Here is a 21,043-nt window from a genome sequence, read left to right as displayed (position 1 = left end):
ATGTCCACCAATTTATTTCATTACATTTTGAGTCATGAAATGTCTGTGTCCTTTGACAGGCCCTAAGGGTAAACAACTGGAGGGGAGTGAGTGTCCCCTGCATGTTGTGCATCCTCCAACTGGGGAGGAGTTTGCACTGGGCTGTGGCGTGTGCAGAAATGCTCATACCTTCTAAACGTCTGGGTCCCTTGTAAGTTGCTGTCCAAGTCCCTGTTTTACCTGCCACTGCAGACTCCTGCTTCAGCCCAGTCTGAGAGGAATGTCTAGATGTCTGATTTTGAGGAAGAAGTGATGCAGCACTGTGCTACAAGGTTCTGTTTCTTTCTCAACAGACCTGGAAGAACCCAGGAAAAAGTAAAAACCATGAAGAAAAAAAGAAAAAGGAAAAAAAAAACTTGTGACATGTCTGCATGCAGCCGTTATAACCCTCGGCTCCCTTAAACGTTGCTCACCACCTGGTCACCGAAGTGTACCAATATGAAAACTGACTCTTTTTCCTAACCCTGTACAGTATTCTCCTCTGTTGAGTGCATTATGGCCTAGCAGAAAAGACGTCAGTTCAGATTATATATGTGGACTGTCAAGAATGTTATGATGGCAGGAAAATAGTGTACGATTTATCTAATCTTGTATATAATGATAATATTCAAAATAGGTGTATTCAGATGTTGCTACTCTACACTTCAGTTTTGTTTGATATTCTGGGTTTTGTTTTGAGCCAGAACTTTTAATGAAGTGCAATACTGGGTGTGCCTCCTATCTTGCAGCTGTAAACATGGAATGTATGTCAATAAAGCAACTGTACATTTTTATACAGTGATACACGCTGCTGTGTTTTCACCTGGCAAATATAGCATCATGTTTGTGCTCAGAAATCTTTGATGGGCCTACATCTGTCACGTGTGGGGGTTAACAGGAACCCTTTCAACTCCTCGGTGATTATAATGTGGTACAAAACCATTTTCTGTCTTTTTAAAACCATAAAAGGTGAGTATGTTCTACTATTGTATTGTAAAAAAAAAAGAAAAAAAAGAACAGAAATCTTTGGGATGGGGCCAGTCTACACACCTAAAAGATTTAGACATTGTGAATTGTTTGGAAGTGTGAGAATGTGTGGAAGTGTGATAAACAGCTGCTGTAAAAGAGAAAATAATGCTACCTGTAAATCTGCTCTGTATTGTCTGTGGTGGATAGAGTTGGGCGGTAATAAACCAGATCCTCTGTTCTGCAAGGTACATTACAAATGTGTCTTGTGTTTTTTGTCTCCTGAAAGAATTAACCTTGGCACTTGTACGTGTTCTATGTGTCTGTATTTTAACGTCACTAAGTGAAATCACCAGAGAAAATGAGATTAGTAGCCACAATATATTATCTTAAACACACACACACACATACATTAGTCTAAGATCACAAGCTACGCAACTGTGTAATGGTAGCACATCATTTTATCTGGGGATGTACTAAACCACTATTCCAAAAATTGTGTTCCACCAATCAAAAACATCTTTACCATAAACCTATTAACCACTCTAAACATTCCTTTTCAACCTGCTTCACCATAGTTTCTCTGTTATGAAGGAGGGAAAGATTGTGCTCAGTACTGTAAAACTCTAAGCACAAATCCATCCATCCATGTTCTATACCACTTATCCTACACAGGGTCACTGGAGCCTAGCCCAGGGAAATTGGGGCACAAGGCGGGGGACATTCTGGACTGGGTTCCAACCCATGGCAGGGCATAATCTCACAGGCACATGCTATGGACAATTTGGAAATGCCAATCAGTCTACAATGCACAACTTTGGACTGTGGAAGGAAACCCCCAAAGCACAGGGAGAATATGGAAATTCCATGCACGCAAGGCTGAGGCAGGAATCTAGCCCCGAACCCTGGAGGTGCGAGGCAAACATGCTAACTACTCAACCACCATGTCCCCTTTAAACACAAATCCACTCTCATGGAATAGATTGTCCACCTTGACCAGATAAAAAAAAAAAAAAAAACATGGGATACCGATAGGCATATGTTATGGTTACCATCAGTGACAATCAGTCATGATATTAAACTGGCTAAAATATTGAAGTATCTACTAGTCACCTTTACTATTATGAAATCATTGGGCTTGAGACTTCAAAGGCATTATGAAGACTGAATTATTGATAAAATTATTACACACCTTCATATTTTCTCTTACAACATTTCACAAAAGTAAAATTGTCCATGGTTAAGTGATTATTTATTGATTGATTTGCATTTTTTAAATTAAAATTTCATTTTTATGCACCGCCATACATACAAATCTAAAGTCCTGCATGGTCCCCATAGATTGAAGATTTTCTGGATTATCCTCTTTTAACCCTTGTATGTTTTCCTGTGTAGCCTAAATGAGTCTCAGTATAAGTATCATTCATTCATTAATGTTCAGTAAGCACTTTATTCTTCTCAGTGTTGCGTTGGATCTGGAGCCTATCCCAGGAACACTGGGCCTCGGGGCAATTTAGCCAAGCCAACATTCACCTAAAGTACTGTCATGAATTTGGGAGGTGGGAGGAAACTCACACAGAGATGAGCAGAACATGTGGGACTCCACACAAACAGCAACCAGAATGCAGGAACAAACCTGGAGCCCTGGAGGTGATAACCCAGTACAAGCTCATGTGCAAACACATTCAGAACCCAACAAGTCCACTTTTAATCCTGTGGCCCCCAAAAAGCCATGCTGGCTGGGACGTAGTAGAGTTCTTACTACTGATCCATTTATATATCCTCTAAAGTTATCAATACAGAATACAGGTACAGAATGGAGTGTGTCACTGACTTTCTGCATCACACTGTCATATACTGCAGATAAATGCACTCTATACTTATATATGAAGGTTAAGTCATGCACCTTATTCTGAAATGTATAGAAGTATTATCTCTTGAACAGTAAAATCAATATTTATAATAATAATTAAAAAAATGCAATCAATTTCAAATACACGGGTGCACGTTATTCCTCCCATACTTTGTGGCGACTGATGAGTGCTGCTGTGCTAAAGGGATTGGACGGGACGTGATTTATGACGTCTTTTACAATGCATTGTGGGATTAGTAGTTCATACAATCTCATCAAGTAAGGTTTATTTACATATGTATTCGATTTAAATACATTGTGGTCACGATTTGTGTCGTGTGTGATTGATTCTACTGAATGAATGAAACTCAAAATATTTGTTGAGGTAATTTTACTTCTACTGTGTGTTTAGGCACAGGTTCAGGTACAACATCTCCCATGATCCCTCGGTGTCCGTCACAAAACAACAACAACGCCATTTTTAGAGATCCAAGGCAACTGAAAATCTACTGTGACAGCTCGAGCGCAGGAATTAGGTCAGAGAGAGAGAGAGCGAGCGAAAGAGTGAGAGACGGTAATAAGAAATAATTAAAACGTAGTTGTTTAAACCAGCTTAGCTAAAGATAAGCTTCAAATGCGCCACATCTTGCTGTTTCAGATGTTTTGGAGCGCGGGAGCAGGCTTAAATCACACCGGATCCTCACTGCTTTAGAAAAACATCTCTACTGAATAAACACCAGTCAGGTAATCAGCTAGCTCGAGCAGCAAAACAAAATGGCTAACGGCACTTGTACTGGGTAAAGGTGAAAACATTAATTGAGCTGCTAGATGTCGGGTGAAAACGCGCTGGGGTTTGTGTAGGCAACTGAACATCCGACATATTAATTCAGCTGCTAGCATCAGTCCACTTCACGTGAGTAAAACACTCAAACATGGATCCATTTGCTTGGGGATTATAACAAGTTATTAGTGATACTGAGCATTTTGTTTGTTTGTTTGTTTGTTTCCGTTTAAGTAAAGCAAAGCTGAACAAAATGACATGCATCAGTACAAATCAACACCAGGGACAAGCGATAAGAAATGTCAAATAAATAAATAAACACAGAATATACTAAAAACGCAAGATTTTTATTAACACAAAACATAGACTCCCTGTTTTGATTTCATGAAGTAGTTCATTTTTGCACATTTCTCTGTCAAAAAGACAACGAAAAAATGTTTTCAGTAAAATAATTCAATAACAAATCAAATAGTTAAGTAAACCCAAATCATATATTTTCTCAGTGCAGTTCGTATTCACGGGGAAAATGATCCCCCAAATAATACATAATGAAGGCAGATATGCTTTGCTAAAGATTTCAGTGCCAGAATAAATGCAAGGTGTTTTGCAATCTCTGGATGTGATTTACAAACAAGAACAACTTGTATCAATAGCCAGTTCAAATTTTGTCACCTGAATGTATTTGACACAAGCGATGCTTGGCTGTTTGCAGGAGCCTGATGTGATTTGCACAGCGATGACATCAGCATGTTCTTTTATGTGCTGTATTTATGAAACCCTTTCAGAAAAACAAAAAATTAATTGATGTTCTCATTTTCAAGAATGAAAAGAAGATTAAAAAAAGAGGCCAGCGGCTCGTCCTGTGAGGAGCGGGTGGAGGTTTGCAAGAAAGTTAGACGTCCCAGTGAGGACTGTGGGGACGTGGTGTCCACCTGGGCATGGTTACCCCAGGAGATCCTGCTGCGTGTCTTTCAGTACTTGCCCTTGCTGGATCGAGCCTTTGCCTCTCAGGTGTGCCGCGGTTGGAATGAAGCTTTTCACATGCCTGAGCTCTGGAGATGCTTCGAGTTCGAACTCAACCAACCTGCAAGTTCATACCTGAAGGCCACACATCCTGATCTCATCAAGCAGATCATCAAGAAGCACTCTAATCATTTACAGTATGTCAGTTTTAAGGTGAGGGAAATGTTTGGACATTTGTTGTATTGTGACTGACTGATTTTTATACGAGGAGGGAGGAATAAGGAGATTATTAACAAATTTCTAGGTATAATGTCTTATTATTGTTTAGGCTTTGTTTACCATTGTACAAAATGTGTGTGCAGGTGGACAGCAGTACAGAATCAGCAGAGGCAGCCTGCAATATCCTGTCTCAGCTTGTAAACTGCTCGATAAAGACCCTCGGCCTCATTTCCACAGCACGTCCAAGCTTCATGGAGTTAAAAAAGGTAAACATCTGAAGGAACCTTATGGAAGGTTTTTTTGTTGATAAAATGACTTCTATCTAAATGCATAAAGCTTTCCTCTTTAATCTTTCCAGTCCCACTTCATCTCTGCATTGACCGTGGTGTTTGTCAACTCCAAGTCTCTGTCATCACTCAAGATCGATGACACACCTGTCGATGACCCGTCACTCAAGGTCCTGGTGGCCAACAACAGTGACACCCTCAAACTGTTAAAGATGAGCAGCTGCCCCCATGTCTCGCCTGCTGGTAGTCTTATTCTCACTTAAATGTGTTTAAAGGTTTGAATTGGATGTATGGGTGACACTCGTTTATAACTAGAAAACCTGCCTGCAGTCATGGAGAAAAGAAAGTACACAGTCCATCAGTTTTTAGGTTTTTATTTATCAGGGATTAAATAACAATTGTGTGGTCCTCACCAACTTCTACAAACAAACAAATAACCTCAGGTGACAACAAAAAACAACAGATTTCAATATGTAGTCATTTCCCCCAAAAAGTAAACAGCTGGGAACAAATAAGTACATACTATAATTCAGTAACATGTAGAACAACCTTAAGCAACAATAACTTGAAGTAAACATTTCTTTAGGACTTTATCTCATATTGTTCTGGAGAAATTTAGGCCCACTCTTCTTCACTTCAATTCATTGATGTTTGAGGGCATTTGTTTATGCACAGCTCTCTGACGATCCCTTGACAGCATCTCAATGGGGAAGAGATCTGGACTTTGATTTGGCCATTCCAATACCATGATTTATAATTTTTTTTTTTTAGTCATTCAGATGTCAATTTGCTGGTGTGCATGGGATCATTGTCCTGTTGCATGACCCAATTTCAGCCCAGCTTAAGCTGCTGGACAGATGGCCTCGCATTTGTCTTAAGAATATTCTGGTATGAAGTGAAATCCATCGCTGTCTTAATGACTGCAAGTTTCCCAGGTCCTGTGGCTGCAGAAGAAGCCCAAATCATCACCCCTCCATCATCATGGCTGACAGTTGGTATGAGGTGTGTGTGGTGACAAACTGTGTTTGGTTTTTGCCAAACATGGTGCTGTGCATGATGTCCAAACATCTCTACCTTGGTCTCATCAGTCAAAGTCATTGTGCCATATTCCTTTTGGAGAAAAGTGCATTTTCATAGCTATTTTTCCCATGAAAGACATATTTGTTAACTCTTCTTCTGATTGTACAGTCATGAACATAAATATTTAATGTGCTTACAGATGCCTGTAGGTCACATGATTTAGCTTTTGAGTTTTTCTTTATATCACTGAGCATTAAACAGTCTGACCTTAGACTGAATTTGCCGGGATCCCCACTCCTAGGAAGACTGGTAACTGTGTTGAAAGCTCTCCGTTTGTAAACTGTTCTTCTTACTGTAGAATGGTAAATTTCAAATTGTTTGGAGATGGACCTATAACCCTTCCCAGATTGATGAGCAGCAACAGTTAGTTGTCTGAGGTCATAGCTGATGTCCTTTCTTCTTGGCATGATGTAGACACGCACCTGGGTGCTCCAGAACACCAAACTACCAAAATTTCTGCATTTATAGAGGTAGTCACATTTCTTGGTGATGAACTAATCATCACTTCATTAGTAACACCCGGCTGTTAATTCCTCTCTTAATGATTGTGGAAGTAGGAAGGGTGTACTTATTTTTTCACAGCTGGTTGGTTTACCGTGGGGGGTGATTGGAGACTACATCTCGAAATATGTTTTTTTTTTTTTTTTTTCCTCTGGTGAACTCCATGCCCAAGAGGGTTAAGGCAGTGCTGGAAAATAATGGTGGCCACACAAAATATTGACACTTTGCACCCAATTTGGACATTTTCACTTAGGGGTGTACTCACTTTTGTTGCCAGCGGTTTAGACATTAATGACTGTGTGTTGAGTTATTTTGAGGGGACAGCAAATTTACACTGTTATACAAGCTGTACACTCACTACTTTACATTGTAGCAAAGTGTCATTTCTTCAGTGTTGTCACATGAAAAGATATAATCAAATATTTACAAAAATGTGAGGGGTGTACTCACTTTTGTGCGATATTGCATATATAATATAGTTTATATGTGTGTAAATGTATAATGTAAATGTATACATCATGAAAATGTCAAGTAAATATTACTCATTGCAGTGAGGTGTCCCATTCCTGCACCTGTCAGCTGTGCCTCATTCGTGATTAGGTTATGTGAGAGGTTTTTGCAGTATTTCCCAGGTGTTGCATAGGAGAAGTTGGGGTTTCCTTTGGAACAGAACAGAAACTTAAGCAGACAACGGTGTGATTCATTTGTGTGTCTTGCTTGAATAAGGTTGTAAAATCATATTTGATATGACTAAATTAATGTAGTGGATTGTGTAATAGAAAAACACCACTGAATTAACACACATCTTTTTTTGGTGAAAAATAGTGATGTAGACCCATCCCATAACCAAAGACCAAGGGGATGCAAACCTTTGCTCTCGGCCATATGTTAGCCTTTTGCTGTAAATTGGTCAACATCAAATTACATCAGTTTGGATTGGAAAATCCTATGCCATGTGATTGAATACAAAGAGTTACTCAAATAATGTAACTCTAGCCACTTTTACGTCAAATCGTATAATCAACATAATATATGATTGTTTTTTAGCCTTTTTAATTTGCCAAATTTGTGGTCTAGAAAACACCATGGGAAATGAAACCTTTTCAGTTTGGGGTGTAATCAGACTTTATAATGTTATAACTTTACATCTGGTTGAAGATGTATGCAAAAAAGAAACATTTCTCTTCAAATCTTTCTGGAGTTTGCAGAACTACATAAAGTAGAAAACGTCACAGTTTGACCATGTAAAGGGTTTTTCACAGGCCGCCCCACGTATAATATGAGCTACTTCGTTATTAATACACCTTTTAAAATGTTAAAATTTGTTGAAAGAATTGCAAAATGGTCCATAAACTCTGCTTCTCGTCAGGAATCCTGTGTGTTGCAGATCAGTGCCACGGCTTGAGGGAGCTGGCGCTGAATTACCACTTGCTGAGTGACGAGCTCCTCCTTGCGCTCTCCTCAGAGAAGCATGTGCATCTGGAGCACCTACGCATCGATGTTGTGAGTGAGAACCCAGGTCAGCAGTTTCACACCATCAAAAAAAGCAGCTGGGATGCCATGGTGCGCCACTCGCCCAAGTTCAACCTCGTTATGTACTTCTTCCTTTATGAGGATGAGTTTGAGCCTTTCTTCCGGGATGAGATTCCCGTCACACACCTCTACTTCGGCCGTTCGGTCAGTAAGGAGGTGCTTGGGCGTGTGGGCATGAACTGCCCTCGGCTTGTGGAGCTGGTGGTGTGTGCTAACGGCTTGCGTCCCCTGGACGAGGAGCTGATTCGCATCGCTGAGCGCTGTACACAGCTGTCAGCCATCGGCCTGGGCGAGTGCGAAGTGTCCTGCAGCGCTTTTGTGGAGTTTGTGAGGATGTGTGGGAGACGCCTCGCACAGCTCTCCATCATGGAGGAGGTGCTCATCCCTGACCACAAGTACAGCCTGGATGAGATCCACTGGGAGGTTTCAAGACACCTCGGCCGTGTCTGGTTCCCGGATATGATGCCTACCTGGTAAGGCATTTGCAGACTTATTTGAGCATCAGATTATTGGATTCATTACCAGCACATCAAGCTTTTTACTTTACCCTATAGGGCAGTTCTAAACTTTTCAGTGTATTCCAGATGTTTCCTTGGTGTTTGAGATATTCTAGTATTAAACATGGCAGGATATATCAGTCGTGTTTTGAAATTACTAAAAAAAAAAAAAAAAAGTTTAAGGAGGCACTTCACTGGCGTAAACACTTTATTAGAATAATGTGGCTTATTTTTCTGCTGTATACCTATTACTGTGTCTGTATGCTGACAATCATGAAAGAATAAGCGTTTATCTATCTCGTCATTGAAACTACAGCTGTATTATCACAGTTGTACAATGCCATGTGGTTCATTTATGTAGCTATATATTGCACCTGTTTAGTATATTTTGCCTTTACATGTGAATAGCATAATCTAATTATTGCATATTTTCCTCTCCAATTTGTATATAAATGATGAAAACTGGGTATATGTATATTTATAGAAATAAAAGCAGGAGAGTTGTTCTGTTGCCTACAAATAGGTTCATGAGGCTCAACTCTTTTGATAAAGGTACCATCAGTAAGTAGCTTCATTCTAGGAGTGGGCAATATGACAAAAATATCATATCACGATCCTTTAAGGCATTTCTATGGTGCATGATAATTTTTATTTTTTTTTAATAAACTTCCAGCAAAACAGTTTTGTATTTTAAAAAAATAACTGATGATTATCTATAAACGTCAGTTATTTAAAAAAAATAACTGATGATTATCTATAAACGTTATTTAATGTCTAAATAATAAAAAAAATTATATTTAAAATAACATTTTATTTATAAAAAAAAAGTAACACTGAAAAGGAGAAAAAAAATTAATCTATAAAAAATCTTTTTGCAATTTTAAAGATTAAATATGAAATTTTAACAAAAAATCAGCTGCTTCGCAAGTTTGCAATAAAAAACGGCAACATAAAGATATCATGATATCCAGGTATCTAGCGCATTGTGCCGTCACAGTTTCAATATTATATGGTCATATCGCCCAGCCTTTCTTTCTATTGGTGATTCTGAGTGACTATTTCTTCAGAACCTTATGTTTCCCATCTACGCGTTTCAAAAAGTGACGCATCAAAAACCTGGTGAATTTTGTCTTTGTATACAGACTGTGAGAAATGTGGCAATTAGCCGAATTTATACAATATTATTAACTTAAATATTTTTGATCTGCAGTTGTGAAATTCTTTTTTCCAACCAGGTGAACAGTCGGAGATATAACATGTTTACTCATCCTATATGCAAAGCTCAATTCACATAATTTAGTTTGTCATAACTTGGAAGGAGAAGTGGTTAGTTGTGTATATTTCAAAGATGTGCTGAAGGCAGTATGAGAGAGACTGCTTTCTTGGCGTGAACAGCCTGTCAGTGATGTTTGATAAACAACCTCCTTCCCACTTTTTTAAATAATCAGATTTTAACAGATTGCTCTCGGGTAACATCCGGGACCTTTGATTTGAGATGACACGAATGTGTATTAATGGTTTGAAGGCACTTCAGATGCATACTAAAATAACTACAGAAACCTACATACAAACACAAAAGAAGATAAGATGCAGGTAAGCAGTTTTTTTTTTTTGCACTTTGTAAATAATCTGTTCAAAAAATTAGCATAAACAGGGTGTTATGGATTCCTTTAGAAATGCTAGCTGTGGCTTTGCAAAACAATTCATCCAGACATATTTTAGTCCTACATACTAAACCCTTTTCAGGCTCTTCTGACCCTAATTGCTGGTATATTTATCCATTGTTCAAAATACTGTTTGATATATAAAAGGTACTTATGTTTCTTGTACACTTATTTATTCAGGATTTGAAGTGTCACAGCCCTGTAAATATATTTGATACTTTAGATTAAAGGAATTATTTCTACTGATCAGGTTATTACATTTAACCATTTAATTACAGTGATATATGTTAACACTGCTGTATTGTCCCATCAAATACATAAATATATAAATAAATAACATGCTGTATTTAGGATGGAACACAGAACAGTGACTAACAGAAAAGAACTGATGGAACTGATTCTTGGTCTAATAAAAGTACATGGAAAAGCTTCAGAAGCAGGAAATCACCTGGTTTCTACTACAGCTCACCTCTCAGTTCTCAAAAATATATCTGATTGTTTTTTATTGTTTGCTTGCAGCTTTTTAAAAGCTGTTCTTGTATTTAATGGTCTTTTTTTTTTCTTTTACCCAGAGGGAATAAGAGGAGAAAATTAAAATTTTAAAAAAGTTAATTAAACTTTAAATAATTAAATTAATTAAATAATTAAAAAGTTAATTATTTAGTTTTGGGGTAAAATGGCTGTTTTTGGTTTAATAGGTGTATACTGTATGTCATAACCAGTGTCTTGTATCTGATGATAATTATTTAACCAAAACAGTTAAATAAATAGGCTTTGTTGTCTTTGAGAACTTTAATTTGTGAGTCAGTTACAGCATCCTAACACTGCTTCATCTTGCATTGTTCAAATAAACTATATAAAATTTGTATTGTGCATTCTGTGTTTATTTTAAATGTTATACATTTAATGTAGTTATACATTAATTAAAAAAATTATTAGTGATGTAAAGAATAAAACATGACAGTACACCCAGTCTTAAAAAAAAATAAACAGGTTGTTGTGATGCAGACTGCAGTTGATTTATTTTTCAATAACATTTCCTAAAGTGTATACTAAAACAAAATACCACAAAAATCTGTTGGATTAAGTTATTTTATTAACGAACATAATTACACTTTTCATGTGTTTTGTATTTACATTTAATGTCTGTGACAAGTTAATCTGTTATCACTCACATCGTAACCACTATAAAAAAAATTATTTCCCTTATTCCCTTACCAACCTCTTTTTTTTTTTTTTTTTAAAAAAAAAAGGTTATTAAGACAACAAAAATGCAGCCTATCTCCTGAGTTACAAAATTTAGTCACAATTCTACTGCTTGACTGTTATAAAGCAATGATGCAATGACACTGGAGACTCTGTCCAATGGTAAATAATCCTCTCCTCTTGCAGACATTCAAAAAAATAATAAAATTCTGTTTACACAGAATGTCCTCCATACAAGGCTCCGTGTAATTGGCTGCTGCATAAACGGTAACATATTAGAATAAGCACATTAATATAAATCTGCGATTTGCCTAGCATCCAGAACCTCTGTCTGAGCTGTGCTTTTATAGAAAATGAATGAACACCAAGAATTGAGTCTTAAACAGAGCTGTGGTATTGATGAGAGTTCACGTGACTTAATTGTTATTCACCTCCAGCAAAACTTTAACCTGTGGCATTAATCATTGACTAATCACAAGTAACAAATTACTTTTTCATGTGCAAAGCTGTCATAACTCAGATCTACAAGTTAAAAAAAAAAACCTCAAGGCCGTCATCATCATGGCAGAGAAACTTCTTCATACATAATTTGGATGTAGGGTGGCTTCATTGGCAAGTGCCAGTACTCAAAGTTGTAGAACAAATAGAAAGTCTTCTCAAGCACTACTTTTTTATAAGCTTCCATCAGGCTGAGGATGAACTGAAGCATCGACTGGTGAGGCTGAAAAGAACGGTAAAACTTTCTGATATCTGTGGCCAGAGTTTTCATTGAGGGTTGATCAAAGATGCTGCCATCATCCCCAAGGTAGGTAGGCTCACCACTGTACAGGTAGATTTTGGTGTAATTTGTCTGAGTTTTGCTTGAGAGATTGGCTCCTAGTTCTGCCAATTTCCTGTATGTGCGGTGTACAAACTGTGAACAGTCATACGAGTCGAACCATGTGGTTGAGTTGGGTCCTTGGTCTGACTGCACAGTCCACGTCTCATAATAAATACCCGTCTCATTGTCCTCTTGAACCCACTGTGCCAGATTATTAAATTGCAAACCTATGATGGAAAACAGTGAAACACAGAATCATAAACTAATATTACTAAAAATATTTACACACTTGTGTACAATTCCTCACCAGAAATCTCTCCCACTTTCTCCAGAGTTCCATTCTGTTTCCAGTGCACATCATCTATTCCCTCAAAGAAGCATGCCGCACCCTGATTGCACCAAAAAGGAGCCATTATGCCCTCTCTTTCATGGGGAAAAGTGCAGTTTCCAAGCTGGAATAGCTCGTACCATTCCATGGTATAGTTTCTTCCTGTTTCTGAGCTGGCAAATCCAATGGCATCATGCATTATATGCTGGAAACAGAAGACGCATTGTTAATGCTATTTATTGTAATAGAGCCTATTAGGGATTTCAACTATATTATAAACTTACAAATTTCCCCAAAAGATCTCCATATTTGAATTCCCAAACAGGAGTTTGCAGTCTAAACACAGAGATGACATCGGCGTCTCTCATGTAGGGGATGCGACCATCCGGGTCTCCAGTCGGGCAAAAGGGGTAAAGCGCCTGGCAGTAAGGGTCAGTGGGAGGACGACGGTCGAATCGCCTAGTCATTTACCAACACACACACACAGGAATGCAAATCTAGATCATGGGTTCTCAAACTTTTGGCAGCCAGGGACTGTGAAATAAAAACTAAAATAAATTCAGTTTTATAAACACAACCCAATTATTAAAATATTAGGCTCATTATGTAATTGTACACAATAATATCCTGGCTATCTATTGGAGCCAGGAAGGTTTATGTTTGTTTGTTTGTTTGTTTTTCTGAAATCTCCACTAGCAGAATATTTTAATCCAGTTGACATGATTTGTAGACTTATATGTTTTGAAGTTATTAAGGTTTGGATTATACCCATTCAATTCAAATGACCAGTTAAAGAGGCTGATAACAGGCAAAATAACTCAATAACAATACAAATATAATAAGCAACAATAGTGGCTGTGTTTTTCAGAACCGTGGCAACATATTTGCTGCTCAGAAAAATAGCGGAATGGCGGTGGCCATGTAAAAGATACAGTTCACACACATTATAATTCAACTGTTTACAACAAAAAAAACCATCTACCTTGGCAGTGAATACAGTTACTACATTGTACAGCATTAATAACACTGTTAAATGCAACAAAAGAGAGGGGGACATGCAGAAGTAACATATTAAGCGCTCACACTGAAATGATCTTACCTGTAAGGAACAGGCCAAACTCTCTTTCCACTAATATTCTGAGAACTGATCAAAACCAACAAACAGATCAGAAAGAGAAAATAAAAACACTTGACAGTCATGTTTGACGGTTCATGTTAGACTTTACTGTGCAGAAACTTGTCTTCCGCGGCAGAACCACTTCCTTATTTCGCCGCATGACTGCGGTCACGTGGTTTTCTTAAGCTAATAACAAGCCTCGTGACGAGGGCAGATGTAAAAGTCCTTTGTATAATGAAACTGACATTGAAACTGTGTACTATTCTGCAGTTTACTATCTCTCCACACACACACACACACACACATATATATATATATATATATATATATATATATATATATATATATATATATATATAATTACAAAGTTTCTACACAAAATCTCAACTTATTTTTTTGTGAGCTTGACATAACCAATATCCAGAGAAAGTCTCGTGCCTGTTGGCATCTTCGCCATCATAAATGTAATAACTGTCCGCTGTAGATATGGACTTTATCTCTGCATTAAGAGAGAGGGGTGTGTGTCCCCTTCTCAAGTGTCGGACACTAATGTGGAAGTCGTCAATCCTGCAGGGATGACGTATTTTTGAAGGCCAACCCAGAAATTAGCATCAACCTGGTTCCTTCGACAAAATGCCAATAGGATTTTACCATTGGTTTTGGGATTATTGCAGAAAATAAGCTCTGTGACCAACAAAAGTTTAGGATTCTTACATGTTTTGATCATCAAGATAATATTCACAAATGAACACAGCTTTTATGAATTTTGAAGCCTAAATACCAGAAGTAAAAAGCTAATGTTACTTTGCCAGAAGTAACTTCAACGTCACCACTGATACGCTTCACATAACTTTTTAAATCTTTATAATAAATAAAAAGCACTTACAATTGGAAAATAGTAGAAACTAATAAATTTAGAAGTTGGAAAGTTTGAGCTGGAATAGTTCACAAGAGCGCGAGTATAAACACAACAAGACTGTAGTAGAAGAATTTTCCTGTTTGGCGTGATGACGTTTAATGTCCCTGACAAACTCTGTAGTACCATTTAGCCACGTGTTAGCAAGCATTTTTCCCAAGACATGTAAAAGCTTAACAAAAAAAAAATATTACTGATGTATTTTATGTCTTAGTATAAAACATGAGCATATCTCAAGATTGTATATCTCAAAAACCCATTTAAAAAATCCATTGACTTCAGGATAGGGTGACCAAATGCAAACAGGCCAAATGTGGGACAAGTAGTAAGTTTGTGTGGGACAATGGGGGACATATTTCCGACACCCAAAGGCCTACCATTTTAATGCCTATCTAAATGAATAAGAAACATGTGCACTCTGCCCGTTTATATGTATGTCTCTTGTATCATACAATGCAACAAAAAGAAATATTACTGCATAAAGTGGAGAAAAGGATTTCCATGGCTTGGCCTCAGGTGTGTCCAGTTTGAGTGAAATCTGACAGCCCTTAGATGTAAGTATAGGTCTCTGCAGAACATAAATGGGCGTTTCCCAATCAGTGGGCGTCTTTAGACTGGATAGGTGTAGTTCAACCGTCCAATCAGTTTCAGTTTTCAGTTTTCCTGTGCTTTATTGGCATGACAAACAATTGTACATTTGTATTGCCAAAACAAATACAAGGGAAGGGTAGTGTAAACACAAGAGAAATACAATTTAATAAAATACTAATAAATTAAGTTAAAATAATAAATAATAAAAATGAAAAATTGTGCAAACAATGTACATAAATGTACAAATTATGGACAAAATAAATGTACTATATACCGAAGAATAAAAAAAAGAAGGAAAAAATATGTAAAATTACAAGATAAAAGTGGTTTCACTAATAAAGGTAAGAAAAAATTATAAAACAATAATAATAATGAAGAACAATCACAACAATTACAGGAAACACAAGGGCGAGGCAGATCACTCACTGTCTCAGGCCGAGACATATTGTACTGCTATTATACAGCATTCATTATCTTCTCCTAGTAGGAGGGAGAGTTTTTCACTGTTTTATAGATTGTCCAATGTTTAGTGTGTGTTTAATTCTGGGGAAGAATTTTTCTCGGATGTGTGTGTATTTTGTGCATTCTCTTAGGAAATGCACCTCTGTCTTAACTGTGTTTTGGTTGCAATGTAGGCACGACCTTTCTTCCTGAGCCACATTTTCCTGTCTGCCTAGGGCGTGTCCACTGAGTCTGTACCTTGTCAAGGTGCATCTCAGTGTTTCATCTGTCACTGTGTACAGATAGTGTGCCATGGTGTACTGTCTTTTCAACTACGGTTATGGTTTGGGTTATTTGAATGAATCAGGTAATCAAGCCATTGAAAAATGCCTATCCTGGTTTGAAAACACTAAATAATTAGAAAACGTCTTTTTTGTTCTGCCCATCTCTCCTGTTTTCATTCTTGCCTCGGCTCACTGCAACACAGAACATTCATTAATATAATTCCCTGCAGATGTGCAATCCTTACCACTAACCTTCTCTGGCTTCGCCCTCTATTCACAAACTGGTGCTCAAGCACGCCACGTTCAAATTTGTGTTAACTCTTTATTTCCAATCAAATTGCAGGACATCATCTCAAGATGCAAGACAAATGACTAAAATGCTATGTATTACAACACAAAGCGGGACATATGGTCACCCTACTTTGGGACAATGAATGTTGAGTACACAGAAAAATTAAGTCGAGATCACGAGAAAACCACTTTTGTTATGTCGGGATCACAAAAAAATTAATTTGAGATCACAAGAACACATCTGGGTTAACCCTGTTCCCTGAGTAGGGAACGAGACGTTGCGTGGACTTCACGCTGTGGGAAGCACCCTCTCATGTGACCAGTATCAAGCTTGTGTAACGTCATGCCTATTTATAGGTCTGCCGTGATCAGGTGACATGGCAATTAAGCGCAGCGCGTGATATAAAAAACGGCACCTGTAAACCATGCCGTTAGCCTCTATTATCTGAAGGGAAGACGCAATTCACAAGCATGCCCCAGTATGACAAAGCTACATAATGTCTCGTTCCCTTCTCAGGGAACAGGGTTACATGCGTAACGCTGACGTTCCGTTCCAAAGGGAGCTCAACATTGCGTGAGCTTCATGCTGTGGGAATGAGAATACCCACTCCGTCATACTGAGGGTACGGCCTGTTCAAAAGATCTGAACCCGAGGGTCACTGCAAGACACTCAAGCCCAGGGTGGAATGTATATCCAGGCTGTAATATTGAATGAGTGTGTACTGCGTAGACCACCCTGCTGCAGCACACACATCCTGTAAGGGTACCCCTTTGGACAAAGCCTTTGAGGAGGCGGCCCGCCAAGTGGAATGAGCCCTTATGCTCAGAGGCATAGTGAGGCCTCATAAGCGATAGAGATTGCGTCCACTACACAATTAGAGATGCGCTGCTTTGACACAGCATCACCTCTACTGTCTTCTCCAAAGCAGACCAGCAGCTGCTCCGATTTACTCCACTGGCCAGAGCGGTGGACATAAGTACAGAGAGCCCTTACTGGACACAGTAGGTGCAATTTCTCTTGTTCCAGTGTGAGGAACAGAGGAGGGAAGAAAGCCTGCAACACTACCGGCTGGGCAGCAGACGTAGGCACTTTAGGAATATAATCCGGCCTAGGATATAGGAAGGACTTGGCTAATCCAGGGGCAAAGTCAAGGCAGGAAGGGGCAACCAAGAGAGCTTGTAGATCTCCTACTCGCTTTAGAGATGTCAGGGCCAGCAGACGAGGTACCTTTAGAGTCAGAAGCTTCTCTGAGGCTGACTCTAAGGACTCAGATGGGGCACATGACAGACCTTTCAGGACCACAGAAAGGTCCCAGGCAGGTATGCGTGGTCTGCAGAGGGGCCTCATCCACCTGACACCACGCATAAACCTCAATGATAGAGGATGTTGCCCCACAGAGGCTCCATCAATAGGGGCATGACTAGCTGAAATGGCAGCTGTGTAGACCCTGATTCTAGAAGGAGCCAACCCCACTGAGAACCATCCTTGTAAGAACTCCAGAACTGCAGCTGTTGTGCAGTTTACTGGGTCTAGCTGACATTCCTCACACCATGAGACAAAAAGTCTCCAACTGAGCCCATAAAATTTCCTCATGGATGGTGCTCAAGCATTCAACATGGTCCCTACAACCTCAGTTGCAAGACCAGAATCTATGAGCTGGTGTCCCTCAGGGGCCAGACCCACAGTTTCCATAGTTCCGGCCGAGGGTGATAAATCAGTCATCCAGCTTGAGACGGTAGATCCCTGTGGATTGAAATCTCCCAAGGAGTGCTGTCTAGCAGGGATATTATATCTGAGAACCATATTCGAGCCAATAAGGTGCTACTAGAAGCAGACGTAGACATCTTGGCGAACTCTTGCTAGAATTTGTGGAAGCAGATTGGGGGAAAAGCGATTCGGGGAAAAGCATACAGACATAGCATCGGCCACGTGTGCACCATGGCATCCAGCCCCAGTGATGCGGAAGGAGTGAGGGCAAACCACAGTGGGCAGTATCTTTTCTCCTCGACGCGAATACATTAACTTCCGCTTGGCTAAACCTCTGCCATATGGACTCCACCACTTGTGGATGGAGCCTCCAATTCCCAGGCCTCAGCCCCTGCCTTGACAGGATGTCTGTCCCCACATTCCGGTTGCCCGGAATGTACATTACACTCACTGACAATAACTTTCCCTCTGCCCAGAGAAGACTCAGTTGCACCTGCCTGAACAGGGGGTGCGAACGTAACCCTACCTGGTGGTTGATACATGAAACCACTGCTGTGTTGTCTGTCACAACTAACACATGGTGACCGCTCAATTGAGGAAGAAAGAATTTCAGTGCTAGAACTATGGTCCGCATTTCTAGATGAATTATATGCCACTCCAGATGAGGGCCGCTCCAGAGACTGTGAGCTAGACAGCCGTCTAAGACTGCGCCCCAGCTTGTGAGGGAGGTGTCTGTTATTACTGTCTTGCAATAAGGATATGTGTTACGCCACGGCCAGCAGAGGGCACTGCGGCACGGCTTCTGACTTGTCACGTGACTCTTTTGTTTTCGTTTTCTTCCTGCTTGGACATTGACTTAAGTCTGATCATGTCTCTGATTTGCCCCAGGTGTCCATGTTTTGGTTTGATTATGTGACTATTTAAACCCCTTGGTCACTGCGCACTTCGCGCAGTATTATTTGGTTTACGTTTGTCATGTCGAGGAAATATGAAGGTATGTGCTAACGTGTAGCATGCTAGCGGTCGTAGCTAGATGTCCAGAGTTTGTATAGTCAGTAGAGACCGCGCTCCCTGTGTTTGTTTGTCTGCTAATTAATAAAGACTGACCTGCACCTGCATCCGCCTCCAGTCCCGTTTCGTAACAGAATACTGCGCCCAAAATGCGGAAGCAGCAGGTACCCATGAGCGCCGCCGAAGAGGCCAGGATTTGGGCGCTTTGCCGTTCGTCCCTGGAGATGAGCAAACAGCTCACAGAGGAAATTGCTCAGTGCAAAGCCGAGCTGCGCGCCGCGTCGTCCCTCGCGCCATATACCCAGTCCCCGCCGCCGAAGAGCGACGCCGTGCAACGCAGCCTGCAAAGTGACCTGAGCATCTGGGGCTTCCCACTGCAGGGGAATTGTACAGCGCCACGCAGCCAGCTAAGTGACCTGAGAATCTGGGGCTTCCCCCTGCAGGGGAATTGCACCACGCTGCGCAGTCCAGAGGTGAAGGCTGGCCCAGAAATTTTTTTTGGGGGGGGGCAATGAGGACAGCAGAGCTCCAGCCTGAGGCCTACGGGGAGGTCTCAGCGGTGGAGCCCCCACCTGAGGTCAACATGGCGACCTCAGAGTGACAGCTTGAGGCGGTTGAGGAGACCGTCCCGCTGCCCTGCCCGGCCGAGGAGGCCGTCCTGCTGTCCAGCCCAGCCAAGGAGGTCGTCATGCTGCCCTGCACAGCCGAGGAAGCTGTCCCGCTGCCCTGCACAGCAGAGGAAGCTGTCCTGCTGTCCAGCCCAGCTGAGGAGGTCGTCACGCTGCCCTGCACAGCCGAGGAAGCCGTCCCGCTGCCCTGCACAGCCGAGGAAGCCGTCCCGCTGCCCTGCACAGCCGAGGAAGCCGTCCCGCTGCCCTGCACAGCCGAGGAAGCCGTCCCGCTGTCCAGCCCGGCCGAGGATGTAGTCATGCTGCCCTGCACGGCCGAGGAAGCTGTTCTGCTGTCCAGCCCGGCCGAGGAGGCCGCGCAGCCCTCCAGTGCCGCCGGGGGCGGCACCCAGCGTCCCAGAGCCGCCGGGGGCGGTGCCCAGTGTTCCAGGGGCGGTGCCCAGCGTTCCAGTGCCGCCGGGGGTGGCGCCCAGCGTCCCAGTGCCGCCGGGGGCGGCGCCCAGCGTTCCAGAGCCGCCGGGGGCAGTGCCCTGCATTCCAGAGCCGGCGCCCAGCGTTCCAGAGCTGCCGGGGGAGGCGCCCTGCGTTCCAGAGCCACCGCCCAGCGTTCTTGTGCTGCTGGGGGCGGTGCTCTGACTTTCAACCCCGGTGGGGGTGCTGCTCCGCCCCTCTGCTGCCCGACGGAGGCTGCCTTGCTTTCCGTGGCAGCGAGAGACAGTTCGCACAGGGGCCCGGGACCCCCCGTTGGAGGGGGGTTCTTGGTGCTCCGGGAGGAACACCCTTTGGAGGGGGGTTCTGTTACGCCACGGCCAGCAGAGGGCACTGCGGCACGGCTTCTGACTGGTCACTTGACTCTTTTGTTTTCGTTTGCTTCCTGCGTGGACATTGACTTAAGTCTGATCATGTCTCTGATTTGCCCCAGGTGTCCATGTTTTGGTTTGATTATGTTGACTATTTAAACCCCTCTGTGACTGCGCACTTCGTGCAATATTATTTGGTTTACGTTTGTCATGTCAAGGAAGTATGACGGTATGTGCTAATGTGTAGCATGCTAGCGGTCGTAGCTAGATGTCCAGAGTTTGTATAGTCAGTAGAGACCACGCTCCCTGTGTTTGTTTGTCTGCTAATTAATAAAGATTTTGACCTGCACCTGCATCTGCCTCCAGTCCCGTTTCGTAACGATATGCCCCTTGAGTGTGACTCGAGGCTAGAAACCTCCAAATTCTCAGAGCACGTAGGCATCACTGCATGACACGTGTCCTCAGACGAAACCCCCGACTTTTCTGGGATTCCATAGTTTCAGGTAACGCTCCTATAAAAAGAATATTGATATATTTTGT

General features: G+C 41.2%; 3 protein-coding genes across 15 annotated transcripts in view; 2 read left to right on the top strand and 1 right to left on the bottom strand.

Annotated features, from left to right (window-relative positions):
* mycbp2 (MYC binding protein 2) overlaps window positions 1-1,235 on the top strand; it is a 69,989-nt gene extending 68,754 nt beyond the window's left edge. For 10 of the 11 annotated variants that reach the window (XM_053626871.1, XM_053626867.1, XM_053626866.1 and 7 more), the window contains one exon: window positions 60-1,235. In XM_053626871.1, coding sequence (XP_053482846.1) covers window positions 60-175 — 116 coding nt within the window. In that variant the 3' untranslated portion in view covers window positions 176-1,235. The remainder of the gene's footprint in view (window positions 1-59) is intronic. The other variant, XM_053626865.1, reaches the window with a different exon arrangement.
* Window positions 1,236-3,325: 2,090 nt separating this feature from the next.
* On the top strand, window positions 3,326-11,227 carry fbxl3a (F-box and leucine-rich repeat protein 3a). 3 transcript variants are annotated; one of them, XM_053626878.1, is made up of 6 exons: window positions 3,326-3,410; window positions 3,495-3,580; window positions 4,439-4,793; window positions 4,943-5,065; window positions 5,158-5,329; window positions 8,037-11,227. In XM_053626878.1, the coding sequence occupies exons 3-6, from the start codon at window positions 4,440-4,442 to the stop codon at window positions 8,675-8,677; spliced, it is 1,290 nt and encodes a 429-aa protein (XP_053482853.1). In that variant the 5' UTR covers window positions 3,326-3,410; window positions 3,495-3,580; window position 4,439; the 3' UTR covers window positions 8,678-11,227. The 3 variants fall into 3 exon arrangements, with proteins under 3 accessions (XP_053482853.1, XP_053482851.1, XP_053482852.1); XM_053626876.1 differs by having other exon boundaries at window positions 3,367-3,580; XM_053626877.1 differs by having other exon boundaries at window positions 3,367-3,749.
* Window positions 11,228-11,439: 212 nt separating this feature from the next.
* On the bottom strand, window positions 11,440-14,082 carry cln5 (CLN5 intracellular trafficking protein). The gene is made up of 4 exons (XM_053626879.1): window positions 13,815-14,082; window positions 13,000-13,174; window positions 12,695-12,920; window positions 11,440-12,614 (listed from the first exon to the last, which is right to left on the bottom strand). The coding sequence occupies exons 1-4, from the start codon at window positions 13,913-13,915 to the stop codon at window positions 12,127-12,129; spliced, it is 990 nt and encodes a 329-aa protein (XP_053482854.1). The 5' UTR covers window positions 13,916-14,082; the 3' UTR covers window positions 11,440-12,126.
* Window positions 14,083-21,043: the final 6,961 nt, after the last annotated feature.

The sequence above is a fragment of the Ictalurus furcatus genome, chromosome 6 (assembly GCF_023375685.1).
Source record: "Ictalurus furcatus strain D&B chromosome 6, Billie_1.0, whole genome shotgun sequence".
NCBI classification, from domain to species: domain Eukaryota; kingdom Metazoa; phylum Chordata; class Actinopteri; order Siluriformes; family Ictaluridae; genus Ictalurus; species Ictalurus furcatus.
Note: the sequence above shows the minus strand (reverse complement) of the source record. Positions and strands in the feature narration are given on the sequence as shown.